Here is a 17036-nt window from a genome sequence, read left to right as displayed (position 1 = left end):
GATCTATATTTGTTCCCATCCCAAAGAAGGGTGACCCAACAGAATGTGGAAACTACAGAACAATCTCACTGATTTCACATGCAAGCAAGATTCTACTGAAGATTATCCAAAAACAACCCTTGCCCTACCCTGAGCCATTCTCATGAGCCCCAATGTGCCTGAGCCCATTGTTACAGGCACTGTGTCAATCCATCTTGTTGAGAGTTTTCTTCTCTTCCTCTGAAGCTCTAGCTTTCTCAGCATGATGCTTTTCTTCAAGGGCTGTCCCATCCTGACAACACGCCCCAAATATGTGAGCTGAAGCTTCCCCATCCTTGTTCCATTGCTTCCTATACATCTGAAATTGAGATGATGAATAAAGATGAAAGAAGAAGGCTTGATGCTCTGAACCATGGTGTTGGGGAAGAGGACTGAACATCCTACAGACTTCCAAAAGAACCAGCAATTCTGTCTTGGAGGAAGTGAAAACAGGGAGTTTTTCAGAGACCAGGAGATGAAGAGTTCACTGTTATAGGGGAGGAAAAGTTAGAAAAGAAAGACAAGAACGGATTCAGAACTAGAAGAATATAAACAGTGTCACTAAATTGTGCAGTAGAAACTGCTGAACTGGTGTGTGATTTGCCATGCACATTCTCACCAAAATAAATAAAACTTAGAAGACAAAATACATAACAGCCTCCCCAGGTCACTTCCTCTCAGAACACCAGAGCCCGTCTTCCTTCAATACTTCGTATCAAGGGTTCTCACTTCCCCTCAGACTCCTTCACCCGAATCTTCAAAGAACAGGATTCACTCTCAGTTCAAATGCCACCTCCTCCAGGAAGCCTTCCAGCCCATCCCCAGCCAGAAGCCCCTTCTCCTCCCCGAGTGTCCCCACACTTGGTGTGTGGCTCCCTGTGGGACTGCAGGTCAGAAGAGAGCTGCCAGTCTGCTCACGTGCTAGCTCAGACATTTCCTCACTGAACTCTTCCTTCAACCACTGCTGGGCTAGTAAAAGGTCCATTTTACAGATGAAGGGACTGAGGCTACTGGAGATTACATGACTCCCCTGTATGTGACAGGGTGCCACAGACAGTCAGGTCCCTGAGACGGGGGTGGCAAGTGGTCTGCTCACCTATCTCCCTCAGGTCTGGCTCTGTAAGCGTGCCTCTCCAAACCCTTCCTGATGCCAAGGACACACACACACACACCAGCCGCCCTTACCACCCTCCTGCCCCATACATCTCTGCTTACCTGGCCCAAGGAGCCATCTTCAAAACCAATCTGCGGTTGATGCAGAAGCCAGCGCCCCCAGTAGCGAACCAGAACTGTACCAATCTCTACGGGAGAGGAAGGTCAAGATGTGTGTGTGGGTCAGCCTAGGTGTTGGGGTTGACTGAAGTGACAGCCAGGCTGCGTCTCACCTTCGCTAGCTTCATTAAACTCTCACTACAGCCTGTCATCATTATGCCCATTTTGCAGATCAGAAAACCAAGACCCAAACCCACATATAGCTCATTAAAAGTGCTGGGGGGAAAAAAATTTAAAAAAAAGTTCTGGGGTCACTAACCAGACCTCAATCTATCTGGATTCCTGTTAAAAGAGATGAGTCATTTCTGTCTGCCCAGCACACCTTCCCTCCTTCCCCAGGAAAGGAGCTCCATTTCCCTCCCGGTGGGTCCAGAGGGGCTGCTGAGGACAGTGTCCACAGCCCAGGCCACACAGTTGGTCAGACATCCTAGAAGGAGTAGTTGATTATAATGCTTCTCCCATTGTAGTTGTAGTCTTGATGGCTTCACTCCGATTCCCGGAACTGAAGACAACTTCAACAAAAAAGAGAGCCCAACGCCTCCCACAGAGTAAATGCACGAGGGGGCGGGCTGAGTCCAACTCAAAGAATCTCACCAACATCCCACAGCCCAAGACTGCTTCCCTCATCCAACTCCCCATTCTCGAGGACCCGGGAATTCACTGGTGAATCAATAAGGCTTTAGGGACACGTTCCACGCTTCCAGTTGTGCCACAGCTGGATCTACCAGGTTCCCCACAGTGAACGGATGCTCTCGGGGGGCTGGTGTCCAGCAGGAGAGACGCCTTCCTCCCCCGCCACTGACAGCTGTGTAACCGCGAAAGCCCATCTCTGGCTTCCAGATTGCCCCTCTGAGCATAAGCACCTGCCCCAGTTCTGAAGCCCCATGTTCCCCTGGCCTGGAGGTGTCCTCCTCCTACAGACTTATCAGCTGACTTCTAGAAATGTTTCCCTTTTCAGAGAGGAGACAGGACTCAAGCAGACAGAAGTAGTGCTTCCCTTGAGGACCTAGCATACAGAAGGTGCCCAGCAAATGCTTCTTTAGTGAGTAGTTTCAGCTCCCAGGCAGCTGCAGTCATGACAACTATAAAGACACAAGTACCCCAACCCCGAGCACATGGAGCCCTGGTGGGGTGGAGAGATAAATACTGTACTGTTAACTGAAAGGTTGGCAGTTCAAAGCCCACCAGTTGCTCCATGCGAGAATGATGAGGCAGTTTGTTCTGTCAAGATTTACGGCTTCAGAAGGCCTCGGGGACAGTCCCCTCTTGTCCTAAGGGATGCTTGTTTGGAATTGACTTTTTGACAGTGAACTAAACTCTGAAGGCTGATGGTGCCATGCTTGTACTGAAGGCTGAGCCTGTCTTGTGCTGAGGGCTGGGCCTGTCTTGTGCTGAGGACTGGGCCTGTCCTGTGCTGAGGCCTGGGCCTGCCCGCTCTCATTTAAAGCCACCAAACCCTGGACCCAAGGGGGTCCTACGCATCAAGTATCGGACTTTCTTGTTGCCCACTTTGCAAATGAGGTGACCGAGGCTCTAAGAAGGGATGTCTTGCCTGAGGTCCCCAAGCTGGGATGGGTCTCCAGTCCCCTTGGCTGCCCCACCCTAGTGTACCCCAGAGTCTGAACCAGCTCAGACACTTTGGGGTCTGTTGCACTCCATGGAGAGTCCAGGGAACCCATTGTGGGGTTCATGCCAAGAAGGGCCCCGGATCAGCTTGAGGAGTGACCTGGGTGCGTCCAGCATGCACGGATCTACACGAGACAGGCACGCTGTGTACAGCACTGCAGGCCGACCGCATCAGCGACGGGTCGTACACACTTCCTGGTGTCACATGTGTCAGGTCCAGGCACCTGGACAGATGACCTCACCTAAGCCTTTCACCTCTGCTCACACTGCCCCGTGAAGGAAGATGCAGCACCCAACTCTCACCAATGAGGAAACTGAGGTTCAGGGCAGTTAGGGGACTTCACTGACAGTCACAGAGCCAGGAGGTGGCAGGGCCAGGCGTGAGCCAGTGGGGTTCCTGACCCCCTAAGACAAAGATTCAGAAATGAAGACCAGGCCTGAAGGGGTGTCAGAGCTTGAAGGACCCCAGACCGGAGGAATCAGCTCACACATACCTGCCTTCATGCCCAGGGCAGCACCCCAGGTCCCAGGAGCTTAATTAGGGGACAAAAGCAGATTCCTTTCTGAAAACTGAGGCTCTGTGTTTTTAGCCACTGGCTTCTCTGAAGGAGCAGTCGGCGAGCAGGGAGGGAGAGGAGCCCAGCAGAGGGGACCCCCTGACCTGTCTTTTTCCTGGGGGATAAAGGAGCTCTGGGGGACTGGGCCACCCAGTGTGGACAGCCTGATGGAGGCCGGGGAGAACCAAGCTGGTTTGGGGCATGCTTGTACTAAGATGTATGGCTGGTTATCTCAGATGGAGCTGGTACCCCAGTTTTCTGTTTGTTAGTTTTCTAAATCTGGCAGCTCTAATTAGTAACCATCCAAGTCTGGAGGCAGCTGGCATGGGCCCCCTGTCGTGCCAGCTGTCCACGCTTCTCTCTGGGTTAGTGGAGAAGTCTGGGAGGGGCTGCCCAGGGAGGGGCACTCAGGGCAGTGGGATTACCACCTGGCCCAGGATGCCAGCGTTTTAACAGCCTGTACATTTTAAACAGTCACGTGAGAGCAGGCAGCTCATAGTCCTGGGTGGAATCAGGAAGCCCCAGCTCAAGGACCTGTGTGACCAGAGCCAGGCAGGTACCGCCCCTTGGTGACAGACGTGCCCCGAGTGCCAGTTCTGTGCCCTTCCTGTGCTGGAACCGTCTTCCCATCTCACAGAGGAGAATGAGGCTCGCAGAGGTAAAGGTTAGAAACCGATGGAGACTAACTAGCCTGAAGCCCGGAGCCCAGCTCTCTCCACCCTGCCCCACTCCAGGCCTGGCCCTGCCCAAGCCCAGCGGGCAGCGGGCAGAGGGAGGGACTGACCGTGCGGTTACGGGGCAGAGGTTCTGAGGCGTGGATCGGCCGGTTCAGGCTGGGCTTGCCCACGTAGACGTTGTGGGCCGGGGCGAAGCTGGCCAGCAGCCGCAGCAGCGCTGGTGGATTCACGTAATTGTCATCGTCCACGTGGCAGAACCACCTGCAGGAACGAAACGGGGGGGAGGGCTTCAAAGGACCCCTCCAACGTGTGCCCCACCCACCATCAGGGAGGAGGGATTAGGGGAGCAGGAGAGGTACCTGGGGGTACCACGCCACATCTCACATAAGCTCATGAAAAAGATGGGCCTCACACGAGGGGGCGGAGGGAGGACCAAGACTCAGAGAGGTTAACACTCTAGCCTAGGGCCACACAGCCAGATTTCAATCCAGCCTGGCTCTCCAGCCCACTGGACACTGGACACTGACTGCCAGCTAGGTAGGTGGCCAGGCAGGTACAGTCACTGTGCCAGGAGCCAGGCCCTGCATAATGACACTGTCTGGGCCTAGATGGAGGAATCTTAGTGGCACAGTGCTTAAAGTGTCTGGTTACTAACTGAAAGTTAATGGTTAGAACAGTCTAGCTGCCCGGAGGGAGAAAGGTGTGGCAGTCTGGTGTGTGTGTGTGTAGATTTCAGCCTCAGGGTAGTTACTTCTACTCTGTACTTCAGGGTCATTGAGTCACATCAACAACAGAGCGCATGGCTGGTTGGCTGGCCCCCAGACCACTTCACTTTTTCACAAGACCCTGTTCAGGGCTGGCCTGAGACAAAGGCCACCCTCATCCCCAGAGACCCGCAGCTCTCACCTTAGCCCACTGGCCAGGAAAGCATCTAACTCAGCGGCCATCTTGCAGGACAGGGCTGGGTGACTGTGCTCTGCAGGGCAGCTGGTGACCACTAGATGGGGTCCTGCGGGAGCGAGAGGGTCATCATGAAAATGCAGACCAGGGCCTGGTCTCCAAGAGCCCCCAGCCGCCCCTCTACTCCCGTTTCACAGCTGGGGAAACTGAAGCCCAGAGCAAGCTGCCACGCTCAGGACCACAGAGCTAATCCACAGTCGACAGGGCCTTGTCCTGCACAGCCTGTCCCCACACTCACACAGTTCTCAGGGAAAAGGGCTACTCTGCTCTCCTGGCAAAGGGGAATCCCTGTGTGTCCCCAGGAGTCCCCAGGCCAGGGCACAGGCCACCCCCCATCCCGCCCCACCGACCCAAGCAGACAGTTACCCAGTCTCTCCTGGAGGCCTTCATCCGGGCTGTCAGTGAAGACATAGGTCTGGGGAGAAAAAGGAGGCGTCAGGACGCAGGTCTACCAGGTGTGAGTCAGCTGCCAGCCAAGTCCCCTGGGAGCCGTCTGCCCAGATGGACACACACTGTCCTCCTTCAATGACAGGCACAGCCCTGCCTTTACAACCATGTGACCCCTTCAGCCACCCCCTCCTATACAGTGTACACACACACACACACACACCCTCAGCACCATGGACTACACCAGCCCATCTCTCTCACACCCAATCACCCTTTTTTAAAAAAATTATTATTAAATTTTATTAGTTTTAATGAACATTTACAGAGATTTTGAGTTTTCATTCATTCATTGTTGCACTGTTTTCTCTACCCTCCTCCCCAGTTCGTTCTTCTTCCCCGCCCCCCATCACCCTTTTCACAGACCCGCACCACAGGCCCTGCTGTGTTACAGCCTCAGCAGAATCACAGCTCCCCTTCTATCCTCCCCCACAACACACACACACACACACACACACACACACACACACACACACACAGAGTGAGCAGAGTGCAGCCAGAGGCAGGACAGGGCAGAACAGCTCCATCTTTGGGACAACAGACGGCCAGGCCTTCCTGCAGAGCCACAGTGAGATCTAATCCACCTTTCAGTCAGCAGCCGCGCTGACCACTGAGACGCCAGGCTTTCTATATGCACGTGGCTCACTCACTGCCATCCAGTCCATTCTAACTTAGTGACCCTCTCTGTGCATGTGTGTGTGAGAGCCACTGAGTCAGAACAGACCCGGAGCTGACCTTCCAAGTGGGTTTTCAGAGGCTGTAAATCACACGGGAGATTATCCATCTCCCTCCCATCGAGCTGCTGGGGGATCCAAACTGCCGGCCTTTGGGTTAACAGTGCAGCCCTTTCCCCACCAGGCCACCTGGCCCTCCCTTCTAGGACAAAGAATGAAAAGCCATGCCTCATAGAGTTGTTGTTACTGTTGTTGTTATATACCGTCAAGTCGCCTGCAACTCATAGCAGCCCTACGTACAACAGCTCTGTTGAGCCAACCTTATTGTCTCCGACACACATAACCTCATTACCCAAGTCACTGAGTCAATCCATCTCATCGAGGGTCTTCCTCTCCTGTGCTATCCCTCCACCCTTCCAAGCATGACATCCCTCTCCAAGGACAGATCCCTCCTTGCAACATGTCCAAAGTATGTCTGAAGAAGCTTCAGAATCCTTGCCTCCAAGGAGCAGCTTGGTTTCACCCTCTCCAGGACAAACCTGTTTGTTTTCCTAGCAGTTCATGTATTCAATACTCTTCTCTGGCACCACAGCTCAAAGGCATCAATTCTCATTCTATCATTCCTACTCATTATCCATCTCTCTGATACATAACACGTAATTGTGGAGACCATGGTCTGGATCAGGCGCACCTTAGTCTCCAGATTGACATTGTTGCTCTTCAGAACTCTGGAGAGGTCCCTGACAGCAGACTTTCCCAATGCAATTAATCTTTTCATTTCCTGGCTGCTGATGCCAAGAGTGTTGATTGTGGAGCCAAGCAAACTGAAGCTGTAAACAACCTCAATCTCTTCACCGTCTATCAGATGCTGCTAATAGACCAGTGGTGAGAATCTTTGTTTTCTTGATGTTGAGCTTCAATCCATATTGAAGGCTGCAGTCCTTGACCTTCTGCAGCAAGTGCTTCAGGTCCTCCTCAGTTTCAGCAAGCAGGGTGTGTCATCTGCATAACACAGATTGTTGATGAATCTTCCTCCAATCCTGATGCCACATTCCTCCTCGTAGAGCCCAGACTCCAGGATAATCTGTTCTGCATACAGATTGAAAAGGTATGGAGACAGGACACATCCCTTGCGTACACCCTTCCCAATTTTGAACCATGCAGTGTTTCCTTACTCTGTTCTGACGACTGCCTCCTGGTCCAAGTATAGGTTTCGCACAAGTACAATCAAGTGTTTTAGGATTTCCATTCTTCTCAGAGTCAGCCACAGTTTGTTATGATCCACACAGTCAAATGTCTTTGCATAGTCAATGGAATGCAGATAGACATTCCTCTGGTGCTCTCTGCTTTCAGCCAAGATCTATCTAACATCAGCTACAATATCCCTAGTACCATGACCCCTTCTAAACCCACCCTGCACATCTGGCAGTTCTCTGTTGATGTGCTGTTCCAGTCATTTTGGGAAAATCTTCGGCAAAATCTTGCTAGCATGTGATGTCAATGATATTGTTTGGTAATTCTCACACTCATCGGGTCACCTATTTTGGAATGGGAACGTGAGTCTCTTCCAGTCAGCTGGCCAGGTGGTTGTCCAGAGGGTTTATGGAAGCCGCTGCTTCACTTTCTCCCTGGGAGTAGCAGTAGATTAGAACTGCTGACATTTTTGTTAGTGACCGAGCCCTCAACCCACCATACCAGGGTTCAGGCACACACTCTCCCTACCCACCTGCATCCTTGCATCTCTAACACTCTGTCAGGAGGAAGATCTGGCAATTTGTTTCCGTCAAGGTTGTGGTGCAGTTTTCTCCTCGGTCACATCGAATCAGGAGTTGGAATCAACTTGACGGCCCCCAACCTCCACCACTGTGTCAGGAATCCAACTGTACGTGTGGAAAGACCCACATGCTGAGATGTCACCTTCTTAGAGACGGGTCCACAGAGCCTGACTGAAACACAGGAGCCTTAAACATCTCAGATACGGCACATTACCTAGTATGATGACATCCAGCTCCCTCTGAACAGAGGTGGATAGGGAAGCACATCTGTCACAACAGCCCCAGAAAACTAACAGAGGAATCAGATGAGAGTGACCAGCATTTCTGGCTCGTCATACCCATGTTGTTGTTGTTAAGTACCGTCAAATCGTAGATGACTCATAGCGACCTTATAAATGAAAGACCTAAACATTTGTATAATTTTTACTGTTCCTCCAGGTTCATAGGGTTTCTAGAGGCAAGCTATTTCGGAAGTGGATGCCACTTCTGCTTCCAAGCTTGTTTTAATCGGGGAGCTCCACCAAACACTGTCCACCATGGGTAACCATTATCCCATTTGACACATTAGTGTCACCGTGTTCAGCATCACAGCAACCACGAGTTACCTCTGTACAGCAATGCACAGACCAGTGCTATACCACTTAGAAAGTACCCAAATATTTAAAAACTCCAGTTATATGCTTATGTGATTATTAGAGAAATCATAATCGACTGTCATGTTTCTTTTTAAAATGAAGTAAATGCTTTAAAGAAAAATCATGACAACCGAGTCTGCAGGTGTGCCAGACTTGATGGCAAGTGCTTCTTACACGTTTTAGACGTTATCCTCTTCAGCACAGCTTAGAAGACAGAGGCTCAGAGAGGTGGCGTGACTTGCCTGAGGTCACACGGAGCTGGGAGTCAAAGCCAGGCCATCAGCCCTCCACCCTCACCTAGAGGAACTGCTGTTAGGTGACGGTAACAGGATGAGTCAGTCAGTCATGGTCGTCAAGACAGAACTGACTCAACAGCTGACCCTCCGGTGGGCTTTCAGAGGCTGTGAGTCACATGCGAGGAGACTGGCTGCTTGTCTCCTGAGGAGCAGCTGGTGGCCTCATGGGGTGCCTTTGGGGTGACAGTGCTGCCCACCGGACCACCAGAACTCTCCTACAGGACAAGTGGTGCATTGAGATGACCAACATTGTGTCACGCCAGCGGTGTGGAAATCACCATCGTTAGGGAATTTCTTGGCCCTCAGAGGTAAGGCTCTGATGGGTGAGAGGAAGTAGGGGAGAGGGAGGAAGAGAGAGACACAGAGAGAAAGGAATGACACACAGACATGCCAAGTGTGGGTTCCCCTGTTGCTGGGGAAGCAGGTCAAGGGCTCCACTCAGCTCCCACCAGGACAGTGCGAACCCCTTCCATGTGAAGACCAAGGAGAAGGCTTCTCACCTGTTGAAAGCCCCCCACCTCCCCATCAGGCCACATCCATGAACTAGTTCTCTGGCCAAGCTCAGCGTATCCAGCCGTGATGTCCTCTCTGTTCATTCACAGACCTCTCCTTCCTCCTAGAAATTAGCTGTTTAGATTAGAACGGCCGCCTATCTTGATCCTCAGTTTGTTGTTGTTGATGACATGTGCCATCGAGCCACCTGTGACTCATAGTGACCCTATATACAGCAGCTCTGAAGTCTGCCCTGTCCTGAGCCAGTCTCACTGACTCCAACACACCTACCCCCACTGCCCCAGTTACTGTGTCAATCCACCTCATCCAGGGTCTTCCTCTCCTGTGCTGTACCTCCACCCTTCTAAGCACGATGTCCTTCTCCAAGGACCAGTCTCTCCTGGCCACATGCCCTAAGTATGTGAGACAGAGCTTCAAAGTCCTTGCCTCCTAGGAGAGACTCGGTTTCATCCTTTCTAAGACAGAGCCATTTGTTTTCTTGGCGGTCCATGCTATGTTCAAAACTCTTCTCTAGCACCACAGCTCAAAGTTCATATTCAACTATAAAATGGGGGTAAGATGGCCATGAAAATGGAAAAGGACAAGGAAGAGTTGGGCAGCGAAGCCAGACTCAGCATCTTGTATAAGGGGAAACTGAGGTACAGGAGGCCGGAAAGATGGAAGCCAAAGCTGAGCATGGGAAGAGATGAGAGGCCAGCAGGCTTCTCCCCCAAGAAATCCACACTCAGCTTATGGGCAAGCAAACACCTCAAGGGGTCGGGGTTTAATGTACATGCAAGTGCAAATCAACTTTCAGCTCATCAGCTCAGTGTTTCTGTTCTATCTCCTAGTTTGCTGCACAGCGCCCGAGATCTACAAGGTGGCAAACAGCTGTTTATTCCAGGGACAATTGATCTCTGTCCGCCTGGAGCAACAAAGGAAGGGCAGTGAGGGCTAGGATAAAACAAGTGAGTTGTTACTGATAATTGCTGTTGAGTGCAGTGGAGTCAGAAGTGACTCCTGGCCAACCCTCCACTGGGTTTTCAGAGGCAGTAAATTGCACAGGAGGAGACTGCCCATCTCTTGTCCGCAAGCAGCTTGTGGATTCAAGTGGTCGATTCTCTCCATGACCAACTTCCTTTATAAGACTAGCATTAGATGATACCCAGCTACCATTATTGAATATCTGACCAGAGATTTCCTAGAAGAATTCTGATCAAAAGGGGGTAACTGCAAAACAGCATTTTACATTGCAAAGAATCCAGGCTTTCCAGCATAATTGGGACTAAGTGAACCCCAGAAATGATTACCCAGAGATAACCTCTGAACTTTAAACCAGAAAAAAAGTCCCCTGAAGTCTTCATTAGAAAGACTTCCATGAAGCTAGTCTCAATTTAATTAACCTAAACAAGCTTAATTAGTAAAGGATGTTTGCCTTGAGCATTAGCTTTTAAAGAACTAGCTAGGTGAGATCAGATTGACTGGCAGCTCAAGAGGTTGGGTAGGACGCCTGGGAGCCATGTATTTATGTTAATAGGAGTCAAGGGCGAGGGCCAGTAGATACACAGCTTCAATAATGCAGTAGTAGGTGGCCCTGAATCATAACTCACTCACTGCTGTCAAGACAGAACCAACTCACAGCTGACCCTGGAGTGGGTTTCCAGAGGCTGCATGGAAGGACATGGTCCATCTTTCTCCCCTGGAGCGGCGATTTGAACCACCTGTCTCTGGGTAACAGCGCCACTTACCACCCGCCAGGCCACCACCTCTCTGGTATAGAATAACCAATTGGCAGCATCAGGATTGTTGGTGAAGAGATTGAGATTGTTAACAACTTTAGTCTGCTTGGCTCCACGGTCAACACTCTTGGCACCAGTAGCCAAGAAATCAAAAAATGTATTGCGACGGGAAAGTCTGCTGTTAGGGATCTCTCCAGGGTACTGAAGAACAATGGTGTCACTCTGGAGACTAAGGTGCATCTGATACAGGCTATGGTCTTTGCAATCACTTTATATGCATCAGGGAGTTGGACAATGATTAGGGAGGATAGAAGGAAAATTGATGCCTTTGAGCTGTGGAGCTGGAGAAGAGTACTGAATGTACCATGGACTGCCAAGAAAACAAACAGATCCATCCCGGAGAGAGTTAAACAAGGCTGCTCCTTGGAGGCAAGGATTCTGGGGCTTCGTCTGACATAATTTGGACATGTTCTAAGGAGGGACAGATCCTTGGAGAGGGACATCATGCTTGGGAGGGTGGAGGGACAGCGCAGGAGGGGAAGGCCCTCTATGAGGTGGATTGATTCAGTGACTGGGGTAATCGGGATGGGTGTGTCAGAGACAGTGTGATTGGCACAGGACAGAGCAGAGTTTAGGGCTGTTGTTCATAGGGTCGCTATGAGTGTCAAGCCACTCAACGGCACATAACAACAACAACAACAAATTATTAGTGTGTGTCTTGGTGTATATGCTGTTGTTATTAGGTGTCATGGCATCAAGCACAATCCACAGCAGCCCGGCCCGGCCCGGTGTCTCTCTGATACATTCACGCCCACTGTTACAGTCACTGTGTCAATCCATTTGGTTGAGGATTCTCTTTCCTTGACCCTCCACCTCTCCCAGCATGATGTCTTTCTCCAAGTACTGGCCCCTTCTGACAACATGCTCAAATGGAAACAAATGTTGCATACGTTCTCAACACACCCCAAAGCAGGCCAGCCTGGCCACAGGCCTTCTCCTAATCCGCTGTTCTCTCTCACTAGGCTTTAACAAGCCCTGCCTCAGTCCTTCAGATCCACTCTCCTGCCAAGACCAGAGGCACATAACACCTGCCCCTCCCTGTTAACTTTGGAATCCAGTTACTCCCCCTGCCACAACCTGCTGCCTTTAGGACAAAGGCCAGCCTCCTGAGTGTGGCCTGTGAGGCCCACCCTCCAGTGGTGGCCCCTGCTCACCACTTCCTGTCCTGTCCTGCCCCTTCCTACGGCTTCTCTTAGCTGAAAGGTCTTTCGGTTCCTCAAAGATGCCACACGCTCTGCCCCAAGCCCAGCCTTTGCACATGTTGCACCTTCTTCCTGGAACACTACCTTCCCCATCCTCTCCCAGCTCAGACAGCACCTCCTCCAGGAAGCCTACCCTGATAACTCCTCACACTACGTTCAGGGCCCCTCCTAGGAACAGCTGCCACCTCGGTCCAGTTTGCCTCCTGTCCTGGCACCTAAAAGGTGATGCCAAGTGATGCCATACATTCTCTTAACTTTATACCCACCAATAAACCAGCGATTCCAACATTGGCATCTCCAAACCCGGCTTCTGTCCTGCCCCCCACCCAAATCTATTTTCAACACAATTCCCAAGAGATCCCCTAAAACTTAAGTCAGATCTGCCTTGCTCAGCTCCCTGGTGAAGCTTTGCCACCAAACAGGGAACTCTCTCAAGTTGGGGGCATGGACCACGTGGACCAAGAAGTCTTTGCTGACGGGAAACTGACTGATGGAATAAATAAGAGTGTTGTAAGGGGACAGTTGTGAAGACAGAGGGGTGAGGGAAGGGGTCAGCACCCCCTCAGCAGAGCCCTGGGACTAGAGGTACCTGAAGCTGGGGCTTCCATCCCTGGAAACTGAGAGGGTGCAGAGGAGGGAGTACAGCGGAGGTGACAGAGTGTTCTGGGAGCCTGGGCTGGGTTTGTTCTGTGTAAGGAGGGCCCCTGACACCAGTTAAGCTCTCACAGCCAGAAAACAAAGGGACAGGCAGCCTGCTGGGATCGGGAGAGGGGGTCGCTGGAGACCATCTGCTGCAGAGAAGGGGAGCTTTGGGGCCCGCCTCCCACCCGCCTCCCTGCCCACCCCCTCAGCCTGGGACAAAAGCCTTCCACGAGCCCCAGCTTTCTGTCACAAAGGCCCACCTGCCACTGAGCCCTTAACCAGCCGGGGTGGCCGCCAGCACAAGGTTAACCAGCTCAGGCCCGCTGCTCAGGGCAGAGCGGAGAGAGGCCGAGGATTCCTGTCTACCGAAGGGGAGAGCCCTGGCCGAAGTCACAGAGAGAGACAGGCCAAAGGGGGGCCCGCTGGGCTGGTGAGCACAGAGACAGGCCAAAGGGGGACCCTGGTGGTGTCCCCAACCTCTAACCCCTTCATCATCTGAGCATCTCCTTTGTTGTTGTCAGGTGCCATCAAGTTGGAACCAGCTCATAGCTGACTCTGGTGGGTTTTCAGAGTCAGTGAATCTCATGGGAAGAGACTGCCCATCCTTCTCCCACAGAGCAGCTGGTGGATTCGAACCACATGCCTTTGGGATTGCAGCGCAGCTTCTTACCACTAGGCCACCAGAGCTCCCTTCTTTTTTCAAGTGAGCCTCGAAACCCAAGGTTTCTAGACTCTCCCCTTGTGCTGAATCCAAACACTTGGGGTCGTCAGGGCTTTAACAAAAGCAATGCCTCTGATGTGCAGCCACCTAGCACGGAAGGTCAGCGAAAGAGAGGACGATCCCCAGAGAGATGGCTGGGCACAGTGAAGTGCGTCAGAGATGAGGAGGACGCAGGACAGCGGTCAGGTCCGTCGTTTTTAGGGTTGCTGTGAGCTGTCCTTGACTTGAGAGCACCAGCTGACAACAGGCAGGAGCCCTGGAGGAGGACATCATGTTTGAAAGGTAGAGGGTCAGTGAAAAAGAAGCAGCCCGTCAACATGGTCTGACACCGTGGCTGGTTATCTGCTGTGGTAAGGATTCGGGCCTGGAAAACCCTCTAGGGCCGTCTGACCCTGTCATCTGTGGCGGAATCTGCTCGATGGCACTGTCAACAGATGTGAGTAGAGGGCAGGTACTCCCTGCCGGACCAGTTGGCATCTGGATGGCTGGGGGCCAGAGGTATGGGGATTACATGGAGTCCTGAGACCCTGCACCCTGTTCACATACCCTGTCAGGTGGGCCAGGGAGCCCCGTTCACCAGATCAGAATGGACAGGGGCTGGGGAGTGACACAGAAGGGTCTCAGGGTTCACCTCCCGCCACAGGCCTAGTCCTGCTCGCCCAGCTAGGGGCCCAAAGACCCACCCAGGTAGTGGGGTCCTGTGGGCAGCTCTGGGCTCCAGGACCCTAACTTAGGAGGATGTCGTCAGGTCCACTCAGGCCTTCTCGGTGACTCTGGAGAACAGGTCCCCCTCCTTGGCCTCAGTTTCCTCATCATTTCCAGCCCAAGACTAGACAGGAAAGAGCTCGGGCCACACAGGCCCCGCTCCGGGTACACTCAGCCACGGCACCATAAACAGGAAGGTCTGCAGGGAGGGCCGGGCTCCACAGCTTCCGCCCTCAGAACCAGAGCCTCCCCATCTGAGAAGCTCTGTGGGGCCCCAAGGAAGAGCCCGGGGCACTGGGGGCTCCAGCAGAGGATTAATCTAAGGTTCACGGGGTGCCCCTTACCCAGGTGGCCCTGATCACGTCTACGTACCACCTCCTGGGAGCCTCCTGACCCACTGAAGGCTCAGTCACTCCCTCCCACTAGAGTCCTGAGTGGGGGACCGTGTGTGTGTGTGTGTGTGAGAGAGAGAGAGAGAGAGATGCCCCCCATGCCCCTAAATCACTGACTTTGCAAAAGAGGGTCGTGGGTGTTGGGAAGGGGAGGACTGGAGGGGACTCTGCTTGTCAAAGCTGCCACCTCCACGAGACGTAAGCCACACACCCCTGTCGCCCACATGCCTCTTGTCACAGTACAGCCAACACTGAATACTGGCTCCACACACGTGAGCACACACACTGGCTCCTGTGCACACACCCATAATCCACACTCACTGTCACGGTCATACATTCCCATCCACACATACTCACTTCCACAGTCAAATTCCCATCACAGATTCACACACACACACACACACACACACACACACACACTCATCCACTCTTTCACATACCTGTAAACACATACGTTCTTGTACACACATTCACTGCCATGTACAAACTCCCATTCCACACACATGTATATTCACACAACCATTCTCACGTCTTCTCACACATACTCATGCACACAAATCATATTCGTACATTCTCACACGCCTATTCACTCTCACACCCACAATCACATCTACACACTATCACATACCTTCACCGTCTCAGACAGACGCATATCCACTCTCATACACAGTCCTATATTCCCACAGAGCCACTCACACACCCACACATTTCACACATCCTCACACCCCAGCCAAAACACCAAGTCACTCCCCCTCACATTCTCTTATGCCCATTTCTCTCTCACACACACACACCCTACACTCACACACTCTTACACACTCATTTACAGACACACATGCATACTCCATGACACACACTCCAGGAGCCAGGCCTCCTTCACCACACCTCTGTTCCCACCATCCCAGCACACACACCCTCCACACCACCCACAGGACAGGCCTGTGGTCAAGAGGTCAGGGTCAGGATCCGTCAGTGACTCTGGCTCAGGCCAGGCCAGGCAGGAGTGGGAGAAGAGAGAACTCCCAGGAGGAGTAAAGGGTAGGGGTCCAGCCTGGCGTACAAACCAGGAGCTGTGGCGCCAGGCCACAGACCCCTCTTGAGGCAGAACATGGAGAAGGAACGGAAAGGTGGGCCCATGTGGGACAGGTGAGCGAGGCCACCAGGGACCCTAGGCCAGGGGAAAGGCCTCTCTGACCCCCTCAGGCCAAAGGCCACCCCCAGTCCCCTGTGCCCACTGGTCACCTGCTCCCGGCTCCTGGAGACCCATGTGTCCAGCAGCAGCTCCAGGCGCGTGTGGTGGAAAGCCCGGGTGGTCTTGACAGCGATGAAGATGTCCTGCATCTGCAGCTCAGGGGACTCGGGGCTCGGCGGGCTGGCCTCGAGGGTCACCCACACCCCATGGGGGGACAGGCTGGAGCGATGCTGCAGGGCCAGGAGTCCCATGCACAGGAGAGTGAGGAGGGCTCCGGCCAGGACCCTCAGGAGCCGGCGCTGCATCAGTGCCCAGACTCCTGGCAGCTCAGCCCCCAGATCCCACAGGGACAGGGAGGTGGAGCCCAGCAGGAGAGGGGCCTGGCAGAGGCCAGAGTCTGCCCAGCATCGGGGGGGGGGGGGGGGGACAGGCCAGGGGAGGCAGCCGGGGGCCGAGACTCCAAGGCTAAGCCAGACAGCAGCCAGCCTCCACCTGCTCCCCAGCCTCCTCAGCCAGCTCCCCGGCTCTGGGGCAGCCTGGCTCCACCCCAGTCCCCAGAGAGGGGCCGAGGGGCGGGGCTGCCTGGGGAGCCTGAGGTGACTCAAAAGAGGCTCCTGCTGCACAGGGGAAGCCCCAGCTCTTCCAGCTGCCGGAGTGGAGGCCGAGTGACAACCAAACCTTCAAAGCAGGGACGGAAGGGAGGGGCCCTCTGGCCTTTCCACTCCCCAGAGACCTGTCCTCTTGGGCGGATCCATTACCCTGTTGTAGCCTCCTCTCTACCCACCAGCCCCCAGCTTTCGTGCACAATGTGCCTCTTCCTGAAAGCTCTTCCACATACTCCACCGTGCTCTTCCACGTCCCCTCCACCAGGCTGAATTCTCTTTGGACTTTAACGTGCTGAACTAAACAACTTGGTGTGCTTGGATGCTGCACGCTGTTCCATGGTCTTGTCAAATG

At 53.1% G+C, this 17036-nt stretch overlaps 1 protein-coding gene across 2 annotated transcripts in view; it reads right to left on the bottom strand.

The window, feature by feature from the left end:
• Positions 1-16384, bottom strand: part of MFNG (MFNG O-fucosylpeptide 3-beta-N-acetylglucosaminyltransferase) — a 26668-nt gene extending 10284 nt beyond the window's left edge. The window contains exons 1-5 of one of the 2 annotated variants that reach the window (XM_006890143.1): positions 16130-16384; positions 5477-5525; positions 5057-5159; positions 4258-4411; positions 1234-1319 (exon numbers count right to left, since the gene is read on the bottom strand). In XM_006890143.1, the coding sequence (XP_006890205.1) occupies positions 1234-1319; positions 4258-4411; positions 5057-5159; positions 5477-5525; positions 16130-16384 (647 nt within the window). Of the gene's footprint in view, positions 1-1233; positions 1320-4257; positions 4412-5056; positions 5160-5476; positions 5526-16122 lie in introns of both variants that reach the window. The other variant, XM_006890144.1, reaches the window with a different exon arrangement.
• Positions 16385-17036: the final 652 nt, after the last annotated feature.

Source organism: Elephantulus edwardii, unplaced genomic scaffold (assembly GCF_000299155.1).
Source record: "Elephantulus edwardii isolate Elephantulus edwardi_28Jun2011 unplaced genomic scaffold, EleEdw1.0 scaffold00086, whole genome shotgun sequence".
NCBI classification, from domain to species: domain Eukaryota; kingdom Metazoa; phylum Chordata; class Mammalia; order Macroscelidea; family Macroscelididae; genus Elephantulus; species Elephantulus edwardii.
The sequence above is the reverse complement of the archived record's forward strand: the minus strand, read 5'-3'. Positions and strand labels throughout refer to the sequence as shown.